Below are 22,226 nucleotides of genomic sequence, written 5' to 3' on the forward strand. Positions count from 1 at the left end.
AGACCTGAGAAGATGGCTAAGCTCCCAGTGATTTTGGGCAATCTAGACATTACCATTGATAATGTTTCCTCAGACTTTCCTAGTAAGTGTAAGTTCTGTGTAATAACAGACAAAATTTTATTTGGTTTTTACTTCAATTTTTTTGTTTTTAATTTTTCAGATTATATCAATTCATCATACATTCCCGTAAAGCAATTTGAAACCTGCGCTAAAACTCCAATCACATTTGAAATAGAGGAATTTGTGCCCTGCATGCCAAAACACACCCAGCCCTACACCATTTACAGCAATCACCTCTATGTTTATCCTAAGTACTTGAAATATGACAGTCAAAAGTCTTTTGCCAAGGTGAGTGCAAAGATTGAGGTTTCATTTTTAATGTCAAACTGTTTTAGGTTTTGGCTTCTCATGTTCTCTTATAAATATCATATATTGTGGCTGTTTGTTTTCTTTTCCTTTTTTTTTCCTTTAAATATTGCTGCAGGCCAGAAATATTGCTATTTGTATTGAATTCAAAGATTCAGATGAGGAAGACTCTCAGCCTTTGAAGGTTTGTTTTTTAATTATATTCACATTTTCCCATTTTAATAATGTGATTACATGATATTGCACAACTAAAGTAATTGAGCACATTTTAATTGACACAAACACAAAAATATATAATATCATAATATGCGACCACATGTGGTGAACCCGACAGAATATGGAATCATTGAGCTCCTACTCCTAATGGGCTGTTCCTGTTTTGTTCTACTTTTTAGAGCTGAGGGCTTCTTATGCATGTTCCGCTCAGTGAACTTAGTCATGCACCTGCTGTGAGCCAGGCATTGACTGGTTGCTGAGAATTATATCACCAACATTAATAATAGAGATAATAATAATAATAAATAACAGATGGACATCTGTCAAATGTTTATTATAGTACAGCAATAATAGTAGTAGAAGATTTTTGATATTCCAGGCTCTGCTCTTAGAGCCTCATAGGTATTGTTAAACTCCTTCAATTTTCATAACAGTCTTTTGAGTTAGGTACTATTATTTACTGCATTTTTTAGATTAGATTAATGCACAAAATTTAAATAAATTGCTTAGGGTCATCTATTAGAGGAACTGATGTTCAAATCCAGGCAATCTGGCTCCAGAGCTCAAATTCTTTACTGATAAACTATGTGAAAATGGCTTTGCAAGAAGGAAGGAGACAAAGTGGCAAAGAACAGTGCAGTATAGTTTTCGCCCTCAAGAAATTTAATAGTTTGCTGGGAAAGACAGTTATGGGAAAAAAAGCTTCTGGCATACAAAAGGTACTGAAATGGTTTACTTACAAAACTGGAAAATTAGAACAGAAAAATGCTGAAGGGACACAGAGGACGAAATTAGTCCTTTCGTGAAGGGTACATGAGAATTTGCTTGGGGCACATAGAAGGGAAGATCATCGGGACAGAGGGCTTGCATAGCGCAGACGTGGAAGTGTGAAAGGGCACAGTGAGCGGGGTCTGGTTCGGAGCTACAACTTGGAGGTGGGGGAGGTAGAGTGGGGGGAGGGCAGCGGGGTGAGCTGGAAGGTGAGTTGGGCCCAGGAGTAAGGGGGTTTGCAGGTGTGTAGTCTCACAGGCAGAAGAAATCCATCAGAGGTGGTTAAGTTTATGCTGTAGGAGTGTTCTTTACGTCACTTCTGAGTTTAATTTCTTACTCTATTAATTGAGTGCTGGTGTTTCCCATTGCTAATTCTTACTTTAGTGCATTTATGGCAGACCTGGCGGGCCAGTGTTCACAAGAAGCGCCCTTGCTGCAGTTTTACACCATCACCAAAACCCAGAATTTTATGATGAGGTAAGTAAGGTTTTCAAGGGAAAACCCAGTTTAACCAGTTTTAAGGAAAACTCTTAAGTTCTTTGCTTAGTATAGCAAAATTCAAGAGAAGCTGCATACTATACTGAAAACACAATGATAGAACTATATGTTGAATTATTTATTTTATATATTTTTTAAATTATAAAAGTAATGTGTTTATTGTAAAAAATAAAAACTTGGAAAATGCAGATAATATAGAAAATAAAAAGCTAAACTCCCTCTTTTATCACAACCACAATTAATAATTTTGACATAGTTTTATTCAAATTCATACTTACATATAGTTGTTTGTTGGACCTTTCTTATTGTTAGGTTTCCTTATATAAAATTATATGTAGTTCTTTAAAACTATAAAATGAATTCTACTTAGAAGTGTTCTACCCTGGCTTTTTGTCATGGCTTGGCTGAGTTAAGTTAATGTAGTGGTTTCTCTCATGTGTTTTCCAATTCCTTCTAGAATTGGAATATCAACTCTCCTGGTTTTAGTCAGTAATGTCTTAGTTTGTTCATGATGCTATAACACAATACCGCAGACTGAGTGGCTTATAAACAGCAAATATTTATTTCTGATAGTTCTGGAGGCTGGAAGTCTGAAATGAGATGGGCAGCATGGTCAGGCAAGAGCCATCTCTCAGGTCACAGGTTCTCGGTTGTATTTCCACATGGTGGAAAGGGCAAGGGAGCTCTGTAGGATCTCTTTTATGTAAGAGCACTAATCCCATTTATGAGGGTGCCACCCTCATGACCTAATCACCTCCCATGGCCCCTATTAACCATCACCTTCAGGGTTAGAATTTCAACATGTAAATTTGGGGGCAGGGGAGGACACAAACATTCAGACCATAACAGTATAACATTGTATTAAGAATCCCTTTCTTCCTTACCACAATTTACAGTCTTAGATTTCTTTGACCAGAGACCAAATGTACATGTATGCATTGGGTGACACATTGTGTGGCTGCTTTCACCAAGAAATTTTGTTGCTTTTTGCCCTAGCTGGTATGGGTTAGTTGGATGAGAGTTGTCCCACAAACCGGAACGTTACCGGTTCGATTCCCAGTTAGGGCACATGCCTGGGTGGTGAGTTCAGTCCCTAGCTGGAGCGTGTACTAAAGTCTACCAATCAATGTTTCTCTCCCTCTCTATCTTCCTCCCTTACCATCTTTCTAAAAAGAAATGAAAATATCTTTTAAAAAAAGAAATTTTGTTGTTTTGGAATATTCAAAAAATTGTTGTCTCCCTTACAGATTAAAATAGAACTGCCCACCCAGCTACATGAAAAGCACCATTTGTTGTTCACATTTTTCCATGTCAGCTGCGATAATTCAAGTAAAGGAAGCACAAAGAAGAAGGATGTTGTTGAAACACAAGGTCTGCAATTTCATCATCCCTTTGATTGTTCATAACTTACACGTTAGGTTCTTAAATTTTATTTTGATCTGAAGTTGCATCCTTTTGCAAAGGAGTTTTTACATAACCATGCCTGGCTTGTATATGTCAATTTCCATAAAAGATAATTTTAGAATTCTAATCCCCAAACAGTCAAAGTATATTGTAGACAGTGTTCTGCAGAGACTATATTCAGGGTCTTTTCAGTTTCTTAACCCTGGTTGATACTTACAGTTCTTAGAGATCAGGCAATTTAGTAATATTGGCTTTCTTTCATTAGTTTTCGTACATTTACAGTGAATTTTTTTGTGCTTTGTTCAACAGTTGGATATTCCTGGCTTCCTCTCCTGAAAGATGGAAGGGTGGTGACTAATGAGCAGCACATTCCTGTCTCAGCTAATCTCCCATCTGGCTACCTTGGCTACCAGGAGCTTGGGATGGGCAGGGTATAGGACTTTAAGATTGTTATCCCAATTCCTTCAGAAAACATTAAAGACCAATTAAAACAGCAGTAACACAGAAAAGTACATAGTATTTTTTTGCCAGTCCCAACATTTGGTTTTAATTATTCATTTTCAAGTAAACTTAGGCCATTGGAAGGCAGTGCTATTGATGATATCACAATCTAGAAATATAGTTATAATTTTAGTATAAGCCCAGAAGTAACAGTGCCTCAACAGGGGTGTGGAGACTTGGAGACACTGGATGAGGTAGAAATTTGGAGATGATGGATAAGCTAGAAAATCTCTGTAAAGTAGCCATGCTCAAATAAAGTGTTCTTAGGGTCATGCAAGTGATTAGGAATTGTCTTCCAACTTAACGTAATAAGTCAAGGAAGCAAATCTCTTATCCATGTGCTTTCCCATTCTGATACCTTTCTGATTCATTAAAGCCTAAATTGTCTCAGATTTCTCCAGTTGGTTTGTGGGTTTTGCATTCTTTTTAATTATCTTAGATTTTATAAACATGCTTAGATAAGGTTGGTTTCATTTCATTTTGAATGGCTTTTAATGTTCCTCTATGTTTTAAATAGTGCCAAATGTGGACCCGTGTTATGGACAATTAGTTAAAATATTCTAATATAAGGGTAAATCAAATAACATTCAGTTACAATTCCTAATCTGAACATGAGAAAAATGGCAGTTTTTGAAACTAACTACAGACAGATGTTGACCTGTTGGCCCTTTGTGCCAGGAATACTCGCTGGCCTATTGGCTCTACCTGGCACCTTGTGCCGTCACTGTCAGAATCCCAAACTCAAGTTTGGTTAAGTCGCTGGCGAAATAGGATTTTTTCCCTCTCAAATGGACAGTAATTCTTACAGCGGCAACTAAACAGAAAAGATAACTTAGAAGATCCAGTAAGAAGAGCATTGTACTTGGAGAAAGAAAGTGGGCAGAAATTAGTGTTGGTTGCATTTCTGCTGTGAGCCAGGCATGGGCATGACTGGCAGATGCCCAGAGCTGTTTGGGTCTTCAGTACCTCATCAGTGCCCTCATTCAAGATGGGGATTGAAGCCAAGACCTCTAATGTGTTGGGATATTTTTTCCCTCCATATTTTTCAGCACTGTGGTCCTGAAATTAAATGGGTAGATGGAAGCAAGCCACTGCTGAAAGTTTCAACTCATCTGGTTTCCACAGTGTATACTCAGGTACATGCTATTCTGTTCAAATTAGCAGTGGTTGCTCTGTGAATGAGTTTGTATGATTTTTGGTGAAACAAAAGTGTGATTGATATGTTATGTGGATACATTTTTACTCTGTAAGTCTCTTGTGAAGAAAGAATGCATAGAAGGTACTCATGTACTGAAATAAATGAAGAGTACAAGTAACATTTCTTAACAGTCTTCTTCTTTTGTTGGAAGATCTTTTGAAACCTTTTTAAAAATGTATTTTTATCTCTTTGATGTTTTCATTTTTTTATGTGATTAGTTTCATAGTCTAAATAAAACACGCCTACTGCAAGAAACAAATACTACTATTTTCACAGCAAATATGTTAATAAGCTTTCGTTTTCTTTTCTTTATTCCCTCCCCCAGGATCAGCATTTGCATAATTTTTTCCAGTACTGTCAGCAAACTGAATCTGGAGCCCAAGCCTTAGGGAATGAACTTGTAAAATATCTTAAGGTATCAGATGGCTTCCTTAATAACCCCTTTTTATGAGTTTGGAGTTGATTGGGTTTTCTCTTTGTTGGTGAGTGTTGTAAGAATGCTTTTTGCTAGATGCTCTCACACCAACAGCTTCTATATGGTTTTAGTTAGTGTGAAAAAGGGGACTCAGAAATAGTGCTCCTCCTGCTTCGTCCTCATCCCATGTATACTTTTCTCATGCCAGACCTAAAACATACTGTCTCCTGAATAGAAAACCACTCACTTACAGAGGCTCCTTATATGGAGTTCTCACGGGCACAGAGCACAGGAGCAGGAACATAAACAGCAGTGACTTTAGTCCCATAATTTAGGAACTTCTAGTTCATTGTAGGAGGTAACATAAGCTTCATGAACACATACTAGGTGGGTTAAAAAAAACACACCAAGTAATATATTTCACCACCCCAGCTTTGTGCAGGGTTAGGGAGACTCTTAGAGTCATTGAACAGTGGGAGCAAGGAGAGTTCATCCAAGGGAATTTCATCCAGAACATGATTCCAGGGGAACATTTTTTAAAAGGAGAGTAGTTAAAAGGACATTCTAGACATGGGGACAAAATATAAGAAATATGAGAAATGGAATAGAGGTTTATTTGATTTAAGCAAGGAAAGTGGAATGGGGATCCTGAATTATTGCTGTGCCAAATCCCCTTTCTGCTATCTTACAAGCCATATGACTTGAAGAAGAGCTTTTATATATGTTGACTTGAAGAACAGTCCTTGTATTAGTTTTCTGTTGCTCCTGTAAGAAATTACCACAGCCTCGGTGGCTTAGAACAACACATATTTATTATCTTATACTTCTGTAGATCCAAAATCCGGCATGAGCTTCACTGAGCTAAAATCAGGGTGTTATTAATAGGAAGTTTCCTTTCTGAAAACTAGAGGTGAATCTCTTTTCTTACCCTTTCCGTCTTCTAAACACTACCTTCATTTCTTGGCTTGTGGCCACTTTGTCCATCTCAAAGCCAACAAATTTGCACCTCGGGCCACTTTTCCTTAGACATGTGTCCCCTGACTCTCCTCTTTTGCCTCCCTCTTCCATTTTCAAGGACCCTGTAATCACATCAGGCCCATCTGGGTAAATCCAGGAGCATCCCCCTGTCTTAAGGCCACCTGGTTAGCATCCTTAATTTCCCTTTGCTGTGTAACATATTCACAGATTCTGCAGATTAAAACATGGACATCATGGTCCCTTGTTTTGCTTGCTACTGCCTTCCATTTGTTTTAGATGGACTTCTTCCATCCTTCTTTGAAACTGAGTGGAAATTGCTTAGGGTTGGTTTACTTTAACAAGGATAACTTGAACTTTGGTATTCCATGTCTATAGAGCCTGCATGCAATGGAAAGCCATGTGATGATTGCCTTCTTGCCCACCATCCTAAACCAGCTATTTCGTGTCCTCACCAGAGCAACTCATGAGGAAGTCGCCGTCAACGTGACACGGTGAGAGACATGGAAAGGTGGATACTCTTCTTCCCTTCAGTCTGTCCGTATGTGGACCACAGTCATACATATCTGGGATGCTAGTATGTGTTAAACATTATATTTAAGACATTTCTTTTGATCCCATGTGTAGAGATCCCATCTAATGCCTTATTTCCTGTGGTGCCAATAAGATCATCATTGTTCTAGTTCTGTGATGATAATGAAATGTTTCCCTTTTCACATTACTATTCATTGCTTTATTCATTCCTATGGTGTATAGGGTCATTATTCATATGGTTGCCCAGTGCCATGAGGAAGGATTGGAGAGCCACTTGAGGTCATATGTTAAGGTATGTAAAATAAATTGTCCCAATCATTTATATCTGTGGCTCTCTAATTTTCCTTCTAGAACTTATTTTTTTTAATCTTGTAATTTTTGGATGTATGTTGGGATGAAACTTAATACCTATGCTTTTTCTTCTATATCACATAGCCAGTGCTTGCACCTAGATGAGAGGAAGTCCAAAGAGGAGCAGCTATTCATTTATTTACTTAATATCATTTTGTCAACTGCATTTCTTCTTTTAATGGGTTTTGGAAATAATGTGACCCAAATGATGTGGAAGTTTAAAGAAGGCTATTAACTCACTCTTAGCTAGGCCTCTGGTATAGCTTGTTGTCTTCATTTTTCTTTTTTCCATCCAAAATTCCTAGGAAAACTGCTTCTCCCAAGACAGGAAGGTTAGCTCTGGCCACCATCTAACTAGATGACTACGTGGGACAGTAAGAGATGTTGTTTTGGGACAAATATCAACAAGTTCTTCATTTATATACAACATTTAGTAAACATAGTGCCAGTTACTGTTCTAAACAGTTACATACATTCCATTTAGTCTTTGACACTCTGTGAATTATAGCTATGTGTTTGTTTAAAAAATAAAGTTCGGGTTGTTCAGGGTATCAGTTACCCAGTGTCGTGTGACACATTTCATGAAGTCCTTAGGAGGTGGAGCTGTGGACTACACGACCACTGACCTGAGTCAGGTGATTCACAATATTTCAATCAGTTCCCCCAAAGACATCCTGAGCTCCCTCTTTCTGTCACGTGACAATGACTCTTCTCACCTTCCGTTTCCACACCTTCCTCTTCCTCTCCCACCTGTGCAATTGTATCTCAGTCCCCAATCGCATCCTTTGAAGCCTTTTCAGCGTTCAGCTCATCTTGGAAAAAGTGCATTAAATCATCTTTCCCTTTTCTTCAAAGTATGCTTATAAGGCTGAGCCATATATTGCCTCCGAATATAAGACAGTGCATGAAGAACTGACCAAATCCATGACCACAATTCTCAAGCCTTCTGCTGACTTTCTCACCAGCAACAAACTACTTAAGGTATGTTGGGAGAGCCAGTGTGACTCTGCAATATTTAAATTGATTAAAAAAATTCATACTCCTCCACTTGATCAATTTACCCTTTTGTGTGGTTTTAGAGACAATCACCAACTCCTCAAAAGTGGTAACAGAGTCAGTTCTTCAATACCAATTTTGCTACTTGTACTGATGCCTCTACTGAAGCTGCAAATTATTATTATTCTCAAAGTTTTCTGGCGTCTAGCTGTTAATAAGTCATTATATTTAAATCATTGGGGGACTGTGAGTTAGAGATTATACAGGCAGGTGTCATCAGGCAAGACTCAAGATTGTATATCTAATCGAGCAGTGCCACGTTTGTGTGTTATGCCATGCTGAGCTCATGCGCCCTGTCCCCTAGGGGGATGAAATCCTGTACTGTCAGACACGCGAGAGCATGAGAACACCTGCCATACGCCTCCGGTCTGATAATTCACCAAGAGGTTCAGCCATGTTTTTTGGTCACATCTATTTTATGTCAGTTACATTGCCAGCCTAAGAGAATAAACATCTCATCTAACTGATTGTTTGTCTTACTGGAATCTTTTTTTTTTTCCTTTCAGTATTCATGGTTTTTCTTTGATGTTTTGATAAAATCCATGGCTCAGCATTTGATAGAGAACTCCAAAGTTAAGGTATGTCACCTCATATCAGGGCTTATATGGTGGTTTCTAGGGAAAAATAGAATTCATTGTGTTTGTAGCTAACATTTATTAACACTTCCTGTGTTCCACTTACAAGTATTGTTTTAAGTACTTTCCAGTAAAGCATTTTAGCTTTATGACAACTCTATAGGGGAAGTATTAGTCTTACCCCTCATTTTATAGATGAAGAAACTGAAGTCAGGATGCTTGAGTTACTTGCTTAAGGCCATGCTGCTAGTGAGTGGAGGGAGCCAGGTTTTGAGACCACTCTGGCTCTAAAGCCCACACTCCTCAAGCACTGTGCTGTTAAATACAAAGAAAAAGGTGTCTTTTTCCTCTGGCTAGCTTAGAAATCTTTAAGTTTGTTGAAATGGGAATAGTAGTTTAAGCCTTCATTTAAAATGCATTTACCTGGTGGTGTTTAAGTGTCTTGAACATCTTAGACGTTTCTCCAAGACTTAGATGGGTATCTGATGCTACTTCATGTCCTCTGTAACGAATGAATTGACTCCGAGATAACTTACTCCTCTCTGAGGTGCCTGGGTGTGTGCCATGCTCATCTCTGGACTGATGCCTGTTGAGGTATGACTGGTTGTTGCTGGTTGTCTGAGCTTAGATTAATTTTTGTAAAATTCCAAGGCAGTGAACACAGGTAGATATATCACAGAGCTCCTTCTGAAATGCAGTCTTGGAGTTGCCATTATGACTTTGAATTCTCGCCACATCGTAGCTGTACGGAGTGGGAGCTTGAAGAGCCTGGGTGAGAGCTGGGGTCACTGGTGCAGGGAGCAGTTGTGGTGCCTGGTAGCCTCTCTCATGAATGTGGGAAGGAGGGCGGAGGCACAGGCAGGGAGGCTCAGGATGTCAGCCATCTGGCTCTGGGAGGAAGGCTTGGGAAAGGCTGATGGATTCTGTCAAGCAGAAGGCTGGTGGTTCAGAACCTAAAGCCGTAGTTTCTCTAGTAGAATGGGCACTGGCGCCTGACCAGATGGTTTCCTTTTCTTTTCTCTTTTCAGTCCAGTTTTAGCACATAGAGAGAGGCCAGATGGTGGTGGGCCCTGCCTTCCACAGAGTAACACACCATCTAAATCATGCCAGAATAGCCTGCCAAGAAAAAAACTAGCAGACTTCCTGCTTGGCAGTGCAGCTAGTATATGAGCATACACATGTGCATGTGCATACATGGGGCACACACATGCACATATGCAGGTTCTTTGGATATATTATCTTTATGTTAAGAATGTTGTCATATGCAGGCTAGACTTCAGGCCTACATTAGTCTGTGAGGGCTGCCGTAACAACTAGGTGGCCTGAACAACAGAAATTTATTTTCTCACGATTCTGGAGACTGAAAGTTCAAGATCAAGATGTCTGTAGGGTTGATTTCTTCTGAGGCCTCTCCTTGGCTTGGGGTTGGCTATCTTCTTCTTGTGTCGTTATATTGTCTTCCTTCTGTGCACGTCTGTGTCCTAATCTCTTTTCTTATAAGGACACCAGCGCTGTTGGATTAAGGTGCACTTAATGACCTTGTTTTAACTTAATGACCTTGTTTTAACTTAACTTAAAATCTTTAAAGACCCTGTCTCCAGACACCATCATATTCTGAGGTATAGGACATTAACATAGGGATTTTGAGGGGACACAATTCAGTCCATAACAAGGTCCCACTGGATTTTTAAAATTATTTTTGGCTCTAAATAAATATAATTGCTTCAGAGAGATTAATGACTCACTTATATTTTAAAATGTAACTGATTTGTTTACGAAGTATTCCATGAGCCCTTATTATATGCAGGCTCAAGGGTTACAAAGTTAACTGTAGTGTGGTTTTGCCCTCATGGAATTTAGGTGGGAAAGTGTATAATTAGACCATGGAAACAAAGGTCAAGGAAGTGACAGATAGTTATGAAACACCCACTAGAAGTATATATAAAATCAAGGATCAATGACATCGTTCTCAGACCTGTGATAGAAGATTAATAAAGGAACTCAATTGCATGTATTCTTTTCTCCAGCGGCCAAATTAAACCATAGACTTCAGGGATGACAGAGACCTGAAAGCTACTTTCTGGTCCAGCTCCTCCCTTATGTCACTGAGGTTGAGATGGAACTATGGGCCCGTGAAGTAACTTGCCCAGGGTCATACAACTGAGCAGAGCCAAGAACTCCTGCTAGAGTCAGAACCATCCTCTCCCAGATGCTGTGCCATTTCCAGTCTCATAACCTAATTCTCTTATAGCCTCTGGGAAATTGCTTTTGGAATTTTCAAGTGCTACCATGTATAACCTTTTCTGGAAATTAACTGTATCTTGGTCCTAAAACAACATTCAGTAAGTTTTTAGAAGTAACTTATTTTAAAATTGTTATCCAGTTTAAAAATAAACACTGGCATCCAAAAGGAGGAAACTTAACTGTAACATAATTTACTATAAAAAGACATTCAAAACACCTGCTTAGCACCTGGGAGAGCTGCACGTTTCCATGCCACTCCAGAAACTACGCCACTCTCTCCCTAAATCACATCGTATTGATCAAGGAACTTCTCCCACATTTTTTGAAGACTTCATTCAGTTTGCCTTGTATCTTAGGAGTAATTAGTTTTCTGTGTTTAAATTAGTTATTTTTATGTTCATCTTATACTTACATCTTAAGGATATTCTGAATTTAAGGAGTAAATTAATCTTCACCATTGCTGTACCATCAGTGATTTCCAAAATCATGATCAAATCCTGTCAAGAGTTTTAATATTTTGTGACTGAAGATTATTAATATTATCCATTGTGTTTATAATTGTGACCTGATTTCCTTCCTCATTGGATTTTCTTCATATGCCATGACCAGGCACATGCCTGTCTTGTAGGTACACGTGGGCCATGGATTCATATCAGACCAGATAATGGTGCTGCTGAATGTGTTTTTCCCAAAGATACCTGGCATTGATCAGAATTTGGGGACATCGTGTATGTTGAGCTGAGGCCTTCTGTGTACACTCCCTGTGTTAGTGGGGCCATTCTCTCTGGTGCACATTTATGTGGAGGGATAAATGTGCATGCTGTTCATGTTCTGCTTGTTTCTGATGCTACACTCTTCTGAAAATGGAGGTGGCCACATGTGTCCACCTTCCCATCCCCAGCCAGTCAAACTACACTGTGTAACATTTGCTGAGGAAGGCTGTGCATCAGAGCCTGTCTTGGAACTAGCATCTAAAATAAGCGTTTCCTTGCTAGACTTGAGTGTTTCATAGGTGACATGTGCTTGGAATTTAAAGTAAGTGGTTTTTGAGTAGACCTCATGGAGGCCTGCTAAGTTTGCAGCCCTCAACCCCACTCTGCCTCAATAAGTATTGTAGGTGTTTCTTTTGTATCATTTATATTTAGCAACTATAATTTCAGCAGACTCATTTTGAATTTCCTGCCCTCCCACACTGAATCAAGCAAATTGCTGGCATTACACAGGTGTATTTCAAGGAAGTTGGGAAACCTGGCATTGGATAGGATGAATATACACCCTTACAAGTCACTTATTTAACCTTCAACCATTTTCCGGCTTAACTGAGCAAGGAAAGAGTTTTTATTTGAAATGTGGAAGGAAGATGATATGATTCATGTTCTAAGTGAACTGTTTGGACCTTCCATAACTTATATTTGTAAATCATGTACATAGGCGATGGCAGAATGTTTATATCCATACTTTCATCCATAGACAAGTGCTTTGAAAAGTTGTTTGCTACGTACAGAACATTGAGGAGAAATGCATGTGGAGTAGAGGATGCATCCTCAACCTTGAAACTGACAGAGTCCTTGGAGAAAGAAGACATTCAGCTTGCAGCAGTTGGAGAAGAGTGCAGGAAGGTGTATACGTGAGCTCCAAATGATAGGAGATTAATGAGGAGATAGAGATGGAGCTTTACCTGGACCTAGAAAGATGCCACATTTAGAGAGAAGAGAATAAGCGTTAGGAACAGGAGAGAGCTCATGCACAGGTAGGGCTTCTGTGGCAGACCTCAGGCTGAGAGTAGAGGGAAAGAGTGAAAAACAAGATCAACAGCCCTGGCTGGTGTGGCTCAGTGGATTGAGTGCCGACTTGTGAACTAAAAGGTCACAGGTTCGATTCCCATTAAGGGCACATGCCTGGGTTGCAGGCCAGGTCCCCAGTTGGGGGCATGCAAGATAGGCGACCAAGTAATGTTTCTCTCTCACATGAACATTTCTTTCCCTCTCTTTCTCCCTCCCTTCCCCCCTCTCTAAAAATAAATAAATAAAATCTTTTAAAAAATGCATGAGATTTAAAAAACAGAAAACAAGATCAACATAGAAACAACAATGAGATTATGGGGAGCTTTGAGGCCAAGCAGCCAATGATTTGATAAAGACCATAGAGAGAGGTAGAGTGGGTTCTTCAGCAGGAATAACAACGTGGAAGAGCATATAAATGTTAGCAGAGTGGCTTGTGAACTTTACACCAATGAATCTGTCTTCCCCCTGGAGTTTAACCTGTGGAACAGATTAACATACCTGTCATTTTTTATATGTCTGGGTTTGTTTGTTTTTTAGCTCTCTCACTGGGTGGAATGAGGTGGGATTGGGGGTTAGAATGGAAAGCATGAATGAATAAGAGAAAATATTAAGTCGACTCATTATTTGACCCAGCAACTCTACTTCTAAGTAGTTACTGAATAGAAATGAAAACATATTCACAGAGAGATCTGTATGTGAATGTTCATAGCAGCTTTACTCGTAATAGCCAAAAACTGGAAACAACCAAATGTCCACTAATAAATGGACAAATGTGGTAACTCCATACAATGGAATACTACCCAGTAATAAAAAGGAACAAACTGCTAATCTTTTCAACAACCTGGGTAAATCTCAAAAGCATTATGTTAAGTGGAGGAAGTCACTGTGGCCATGCAGACTTTATACTCTGAATCCATTTTATGACATTCTAGGAAAAGAAAACATTGTGGGGACAGAAAACAGAGCAGTGGTCTCCAGAGGCTGGTGGTGGGGGAAGGAATTCAAAGGGACATGAGGGAACTTTTATGGTGAAAGAAATGTAGTGTATCTTGGTTGTCGTGGTTACATAACTGTATTCATTGCCAAGACTTACCAAACTGTATGCCGTAAAAGGGTGAATTTTAGTATATGTAACAAATAGCAATAAACCTAGTTAAAACTAACTTTTCTACATTCTCTTTGTTTTAACAGGGATAGAAAGACCACTTAGATATTACGTTTGAGAGCATAGAAGAGTAGAGCGCTTGGGAGAGATAATTAGGATGTAGTTTACCAGGCAAGACAGGACGAGATGAGTTTTGCTTGGGATATACATCTTAAGCTTCAGGGCCATGGGTTCAGCTCCTGTTACAGAGATCTAAAATAACAGTAACTTAAGAAAAAAAAATGTTATTTCTTCTCAAATGAAAGTACAAGCTAGTATGGGGGTTCTGTTCCACAAAGTTTATTTGGACCAAGACTTTTTCCATCTCACTGCTTTGTATACCTGGAGTGCTGCTCATTCTTCTGATCTAACTGGGTTCACCACCATGCCCATGTGGAGCCAGCAGGAAGGAGAAGATCAGTCTTTTCCTGGATGTGACCTGTTGCTACCTCGATGGCCAGGCTTAGTCACATATTAGCTAGTCACACTTACCTGCAAGGGATTCTGGTAAATTTAATTTTTATTCTGAGTGTTCATCCCCCCATTTAAAATGTTGAGGTTCTTTGACCATGAAAGAGAAGAGAGAACAGATATTGGGAGGCAACCAGCAGCTGTTGCCACAAGGAGCAATGGTGCAGCCCAAGAAAGTTTGCAGGTGGAGATTCAGGCTTGGGCAAGGAAGAAAACAGACACAGCTAGAGAAATAGATCTGTCAGCACCAGTCTGCTAAAACCATACACCTAAGCTTTTCACTGGGAAAAGCATCGTGTTAGTGTGGAGTCATCAGGTAAGGTTATCTATATAAGAGATTTACTAGGAACAATGACTATGAGAAAAAATGGGAAAGAAGCCCAGTAGAGAGTGGGAAAACCATCGGATGGCAGAAGGAGAGAGAGAAGGAAGGAAAAATCTTAGACTGCAGTGCAATTCTAAGAGCATTCATTGAGCAAGGCCACTGGAAAGTCCTTGAGCTCAGGTTGACCATCAGGGGACTCCGGTGTTCCCCAGGAACAAACTTCCCTTTGTATTCCTGCCACCCTTGGTCAGTGGCCCGGAGCAGCCCATGCAAGATGTGGCCATGGTGTAAATGCAGTAGCAGAATTCAGAGCACAGCATCTGGGCTGTGGGTCACTTATGCTCCCTGCAGTTGGAGATCTGAGTGACCATTTTCATGGCACCAGCAGGTAGAGAGACTGATTTTGTGAATGAAAATTATGAAGAGCTTGGAGAAAGAAAAGATGTTGTAGAAGAAAACAGAAAAAATAATGTAGGAATTTCAATAATACGGAGTAACTTCAGACTTCTGGAAAATGTCACTGGGAAATTTCCTGTCTACACCATTACTTTTCTGCTTGCTAAGTCAGAAAAGATGAAGTTTATTAGTTAATGAACTTCTTATATCTCACTGAGCAGTAAACCTTACAAGAGTGTAGAACACAGTATGGAACAAAGAACAAACATTTGAAGACTGTTGGGAAGTTTGTAGTTTTCTATGTAAAGCAGTATTTTTGACCACAGCGTTTGTTAAAGCCCAGACAACATGACATGTGGTACATGGTGTAGCCCATTCCTGTTGTCTGCAAAGATGTGTGGCTGTTAGCAGCGGGACTCACAAGACCCTTCACAGCAAGACTGAGTGTGGGTCATCAGGGAGATTCCACTCAGCTGAAGAGGCAAGTGGCAGGAGCTGAGCAACCAACAGGATGGGGGGCATGGGACACAGCAAGCCAGCTTGAGGAGGCTGATCTGGTGTGGACTGGCACTGGACAGGCAGACTCTATACCAGCAGCATTTGTTGGAGCAGCAGATGGTGGTGGCTGGGCCACTGGGGATGCTGCAGCACCACTCAGTGGAGCTACTACAGCAGGACATGATCAGGAGTTGGCCAGGTGTTGGGTTTTGCTTGACTGAGAAGTCTAGTGTCTCAGCATCCTCTCCTCTGGGCTAGAGCTCATATACTCACCCCCTGGACGTCAGCCAATATCCTAAATGATTTTCTTCCATTTCAGTTTATAGTGCTCTCCATAAAAACACCTGATTACCTCTGTCTTTATTACCTTTAGATGTGTGTCTTACCTCATTGTTTTGTTGCCAAATTATGACTCGACCATAGCTGTTTGTCACTGCAGAGAGCTTCATTTCAGTCTTCAAAGACACTGAGTTGTCATTTCCTAATCACTGAACAGCATTGCTGTTTTGTATGTTAGTTATCTACCATTCTTTACCATATTTTTAACTAAAATTTTTTATTACAGAATTTTAAAATTTTTAAAAGATTTTATGTATTTTTAGAAAGAGGGGGAGGGAGAAAAACATCGATGTATGAGAGAAACAATTGACTGCCTCTTGCATACCCCAACAGAGGACCTAGTCCACAACCCAGAAATGTGCCCCGACCAGGAATCAAACTGGTGACCTTTCTGTTCACAGGCCAGCGTTCAACCCACTGAGCCATACCAGCCATGGCTATTACAGAAATTTTTTTAATAAAAATAAAAGGAAAGGGAATATGGAAAGGAAATAAAAGGAAAGTTTAATGAATGGCCTGTTGTCCTTACCCAGTGTCAACAGTGAGCCAGCATGCTGCCATTTTTACTTTATAGATCCACTTCCACACTTTTTTTTACTAGAGTACTTAAAAGCAACTCTCAAATATTTTATCATTTCGTTGCTAAGCACTTTAGTGTGTCATCTTTAATAGAAAAAGCCTTTAAAATAAAGATACATTACTGTCACACTCACCAAAATTAGCAATATTTCTTTATCATCTAATACCCAATCTGTGTTCCATTTTTCCCCCAGGTGTCTCAAAAATGTCATTTTACTCTTGGCTTGTTTGAATCAGGATCTAACATAGTCTACACATTGCCTTTTGTTGATGTGTTCCCAAAGTTTCTCATATTCTCAAACAGTCCCCTCTCCATTTGTTTGTTTTTCTTTTTTTAACACAATGTATTTGTTGAAGAAAGTGGGCCATTTGCCTTTTAGAATTTCCTACATTCTAGATTTGACTGGTCATAACTTCACACTTTTCTCAAGCACGGTTCTATGTACCCTGTCATTCCTATAAACTTGTACTGATATCTGGAAGCTCAAGTCCATTCAGGTTTGATTTGCTTTTGTAAAGGATGCTTTCTATCCAGCACTACTGCATCACATCAGGAGGCATACAATGTCTGGTTGTCTTACTTTTTGTTATGATGGTGTGGACTAATACAGTGATTTTCAACCGGTGTGCCGCAGGAATATTTAAAATGTAAAATACCACTCCAGGACTTCTGGCCAAGATGGAGGTGTAGGTAGATACACTTTGCCTCCTTGCACAACCAAAAGAAGGACAACAAATTTAAAAACTAAAAATAACCAGAACTGTCAGAAAACCGAACTGTATGGAAGTCCAGCAACCAAGGAGTTACAGAGAAACATTCATTCAGACTGGTAGTAGGGATGGAGATGGGCAGCAGGGGTGGAGAGGACACACAGCAAGGTGGTGGCTGGTGGACCAGACTGGGTAGTCCCACATTTGCATGTGGATAAGCCAGGAGGAACAACTGGGGAATGAGACAGACTGAGAAACCCAGGGTTCCCACATGGGAAAATAAGCCTCAAAACCTCTGGCTGTGAAAACCTGAAGGGGCTGTGGCAGTGGGAGAAACTCCCAGCCTCTCATGAGTGTTCACTGGACAGACCCACAGGGTCCTAGAACATCCACAAGCCCACCCACCAAGGAATCAGCACCAGAAGAGCCCAATTTGCTTGTGGATAGTGGGGGAAATCACTGAAATCTGGGCAAGAACCAAGCAAGCGGCATTGTTCCCTCTGGGACCCCACCCCCGACATGCGATGCCACAACGCAGCAACACGGGTTGCCTCGCCCTGGCAAATACCTGAGGCTCCTCCCTTCACTATGTAAACAGGTATGCCGAGACAAAAAATATGGCCCAAATAAAAGAACAGAGCAAAGCTCCAAAAATAGAACTAAGCAATGAGGACATAGCCAACCATGCAGAGTTCAAATTACTGGTAATCAGGATGCTCACAGAAATGGTTCAGTATGGTCACCGAGTAGAGGAAAAAGTGAAGACTATGCAAAGTGAAATAAAGAAAAATATACAGGGAACCATCAGTGAAAGGAAGGAACCGGGACTCAAATGAACAAGCTGGAGCAGAAGGAAGAAATAAACATTCAACCAGAGTAGAATGAAGAAACAAGAATTCAAAAACAATGAGGAGAGGCTTAGGAACCTCCAGGACATCTTTTAACGTTTCAACATCCGAATCATAGGGGTGCCAGAAGGAGAAGAGGAAGAGCAAGAAATTGAAAACATACTGGAAAAAATAATGAAGGAGAACTTCCCCAATCTGGCCAAGGAAATAGACTTCCAGGAAGTCCAGGAAGCCCAGAGAGTCCCAAAATAGGTAGACCCAAGGAAGCACACACCCAGGCACATCGTAATTACATTAGCCAAGATTGAAGAGGAGAGAATCCTAAAAGCAGCAAGAGAGAAGGACACAGTTACCTACAAAGGAGTTCCCATAAGACTATCAGCTGATTTCTCAAAAGAAACCTCACAGGCAAGAAGGGGCTGGAAAGAAGTATTCAAAGTCATGAAAGGCAAGGACTTACATCCAAGATTATCCAACAAAGCTATCATTTAGAATGGAAGGGCAGATAAAGTGCTTCCCAGATAAAGTCAAGTTCAAGGAGTTCATCGTCACCAAGCCCTTATTATATGAAATGTTAAAGGGACTTATCTAAGGAAAAGAAGATGGCCAAAGATACAAATAGTAAAATGACAACAAACTTGCAACTATCAAAAAATGAACCTAAAAAAAAAAAAGCTGAACAAACAACTAGAACAGGAACAGAACCAGAGAAAAGAAGATCACATGGAGGGTTATCAGCGGGAAGCAGGAGGGGGTAGAATGGGGGAAAGGGTACAGGGAATAAGCATAAATGGTAGGTACAAAATAGACGGGGGGGTGTAAAAATAGTATAGGAAATGGAGAAGCCAAAGAACTTATACGTATGGCCCATGAACACTATGTATGACCTAAGTGGGAGGAATGCTGGTGGGAGGAGGGGTACAGGGTGAAGGGGAACAAAGGGGAGGAAAAATTGGGACAACTATAATAGTATAATCGATAAAATATATTAAAAAAAATAAAATGTACAATATCTGACTATTTAGTCAGGGACACCGACCTCTTTACCTTAGATTGTTAAATTAAAAAATGACAAGAGCCAACACAACAATAGCCTTCCTGTGTGAGTGAATCAAAATTATACCTTTTTTTTGTCAGATCATCAAAAATACATATTTTTGTGCCACAGAACTTTAATAATTAGTTTATGATACAACAGAGTTTGAAAGTCACTGGTCTAATAGATTTATGTGGTGTTCACCCCTTCCATTCATTACAGGGTTCCCCATCCTCTTTTCATTGTTTTAGCAGCCATTGACTCAGCCACATGCTAAAGGCTAAAGGCCACAAGCATTTCTTGGGAGACCTGTTTTTCAGGAATAGCAATCTTGGGCAGCTGGCTGTCATGTTTGGTGGGTAGTATTGGCCTTACCTGGGTATTGAGTTATTGGTTGCGTGTATTAAACAAAATCCCCTTGTAATTTCAGATTTTACTGTATTGCTTTTGAAAGTAGGTGAACTTGAAATTCTTATCACTTGATGCTTACCTCACTGATTTCCTGAGTTTGTATAAATTTACAAAGATTTTCTTGTTATTTTTTTGATAATTAAGATTATTATAAACCTGGTATTTCTAAATTTCAAAATAAGTTCTGGTGTTTAGTGCATAAACATAAAGCATACTTCCCTGTCAGAAATACCTGGGTTCCAGTTCTCATTTTACAAAATACTACTTGTTTCATATTGGTTTGGTTTCTCCAAAGCGGGCCAAAATAATAGTGCCTTAAATAAGATGGAAGGTTCATCTCTTGCTTTTGGAAAATTATGAGCCAGTAGATAGCTCAGAGAGTGGGGGAACTTGTCCCCCAGAGTCATTCAGGGACTTGGGCTCCTTCTGTCCAATTATCCAGCCCAGGTGTCACCTTTACCCACATGATTGAGAAACTGGCTCACTACCACCACACATTCCAGGCAATGGTAAAGAAGGGAATTTAGAGAGCAAGCCACTTCTTTTATGGAAATGGCTGGAAGAGGCATGTGTCACTTCCTTTTATGACCCATTGGCCAGAACTCAGTCATATGGCCCTTATCTAACAACAAATTAGGCTGTGAAATGTAGTCTCTGGCTGGACAGCTGTGAGCTTCAGTAAAACCTGAGGGTTCCACAGCTAAAAAGGAGAAGGAAAGTAGGGGTATTATTATTATTATTACTTTTTAATTAATTTTTATTGTTATTCAATTACAGTTGTATGCCTTTTCTCCCCATCCCTCCACCCCACCCCAGCTGAACCCACCTCCCTCCCCCACCTCCACCCTCCTCCTTGATTTGGTCCACGTGTCCTTTATAGTAGTTCCTGTGATCCCCTCTCCTCACTGTCCCCTCCCCACTCCCCCCCGGCTATTGTTAGATTGTTCTTAACTTCAATGTCTCTGGTTATATTTTGTTTGCTTTTTTTCTTCTGTTGATTATGTCCCAGTTAAAGGTGATAAGCCAGACCGTAAGAGACAAACACCATATGATCTCACCTTTAACTGGAAGTAGGGGTATTAAAGGTCAGTTAGTACTTGGTTACTGGATCTCTCTAAGCTTCTGTTTCCTTATCTGTAAAATGGGAATGAAAATACTTCCCTTTTGTGGCTGTTAGAATCACTTGCATGAGTGGATAAATGCATGGAGCATTTTATTCTGTCCCCAGTCACATTGAAGGCCTTATTAAATGGTTCCATTTATCACAGGCAGGGAGGCGCAACAAGGCATCACAGAACAAAAATAGCACAGGCCTTGAACTGATGGTAGATCTGGATTTGAATCTTTGTTAGTTGATAGTGGTGTGGCTGAGGACACACTTGCTTAACCTCTCTAACCCTCAGTGCAATGAGGGTTAAACTCCTAAGATATCTTACAACAATTAAGTGAAAAAGTATATGAAGATATCTCGTGCAGTTCCTGACACGTAAAAGATATACAGTAAGCGGGTAGTTCCAGTTACTGTATCTTACTGTATGTACAGTAAGTGGAGCCCAGCTACCTTTTGAGTGGCCTGAGTGTAATTTCGTAGTTAAGTATTACTGTTGAGGAAAAATTACTATATAAAATTAATTTGAAGAGAACTGCTCCAAGGAGTTTCAGCTGGTAATGTACAATCACCAATCCCTATGTTTTCAGCTTGAATACTTGAATCTTAAACCTAAGGCGGTGTTTTCTAAGGAGATCTCTGAGAGGCACAGGCTCTAGAATCAGCAAACATACTCGGTAAAAATGTAGCTCCTTTTCAGTGTCTCTGTGACTACAGGCACATCTCCACATTTTTATAAACATCTCGAAGGTGATTTTTATCATGCTGAAGTTTGAAATCTCAGGCCTATTCCACAGTACTCGTTTAAGTATTAGATTACTTGTACTGTACTTTGAGAGAAGGAATTCATTTATCTTAATCTGATTTCAGATAAATAAGCTTAGAATGCTGAGTTTTTAAAATGAATTCAGGGATGAGATATTTTCCCACAGAAGGTTGCAACTTAAAAAAGTAATGAATGTTGGCTCTCAATTCTTTTTTAGGTGTTGAGAAACCAGAGATTCCCGGCATCCTATCATCATGCAGTGGAAACTGTTGTAAATATGCTGATGCCACACATCACTCAGAAGTTTCGAGATAACCCAGAGGCATCTAAGAATGCAAATCATAGCCTTGCTGTCTTCATCAAGGTGGGGATCTCCAGGCCAGAGGGTGCTGGCTAAGTAACTGAAGTGTCCTTTCTAGCAGAGTAGTATATGGTAGTTTATAGTTAGTTGCTCAATGTCAATGACATGTTTGTATGCTAAAGGATAAACTTATTAACAATAAAGACTGATTAGATCCCAACTTCCCAAAAAGTTTGGGCCTAAATACTTAACTTTGTGGGTTGTGGTTGTCCACAGAGATGTTTCACCTTCATGGACCGGGGTTTCGTCTTTAAGCAGATCAACAACTACATCAGCTGCTTTGCTCCTGGAGATCCGAAGGTAGTGTGTGTGTTACATGCTGTTCTTTTTTTTCTCACTGGTACA

General features: G+C 39.9%; 1 protein-coding gene across 17 annotated transcripts in view; it reads left to right on the forward strand.

Moving 5' to 3' along the window:
- The window catches only part of DOCK9 (dedicator of cytokinesis 9), a 344,395-nt gene that overhangs the window by 224,609 nt on the left and 97,560 nt on the right, over positions 1–22,226 (forward strand). For all 17 annotated transcript variants that reach the window (XM_045186630.2, XM_024578994.4, XM_053916340.2 and 14 more), the window contains 14 exons: positions 3–82; positions 161–348; positions 485–550; positions 1,738–1,830; positions 3,099–3,222; positions 3,565–3,686; positions 4,806–4,892; positions 5,280–5,369; positions 6,723–6,838; positions 7,101–7,170; positions 8,085–8,210; positions 8,792–8,863; positions 21,738–21,884; positions 22,098–22,181. In XM_045186630.2, coding sequence (XP_045042565.2) covers positions 3–82; positions 161–348; positions 485–550; positions 1,738–1,830; positions 3,099–3,222; positions 3,565–3,686; positions 4,806–4,892; positions 5,280–5,369; positions 6,723–6,838; positions 7,101–7,170; positions 8,085–8,210; positions 8,792–8,863; positions 21,738–21,884; positions 22,098–22,181 — 1,465 coding nt within the window. The remainder of the gene's footprint in view (positions 1–2; positions 83–160; positions 349–484; positions 551–1,737; positions 1,831–3,098; positions 3,223–3,564; positions 3,687–4,805; positions 4,893–5,279; positions 5,370–6,722; positions 6,839–7,100; positions 7,171–8,084; positions 8,211–8,791; positions 8,864–21,737; positions 21,885–22,097; positions 22,182–22,226) is intronic.

Source organism: Desmodus rotundus, chromosome 13 (genome assembly GCF_022682495.2).
Source record: "Desmodus rotundus isolate HL8 chromosome 13, HLdesRot8A.1, whole genome shotgun sequence".
Taxonomy (NCBI): domain Eukaryota; kingdom Metazoa; phylum Chordata; class Mammalia; order Chiroptera; family Phyllostomidae; genus Desmodus; species Desmodus rotundus.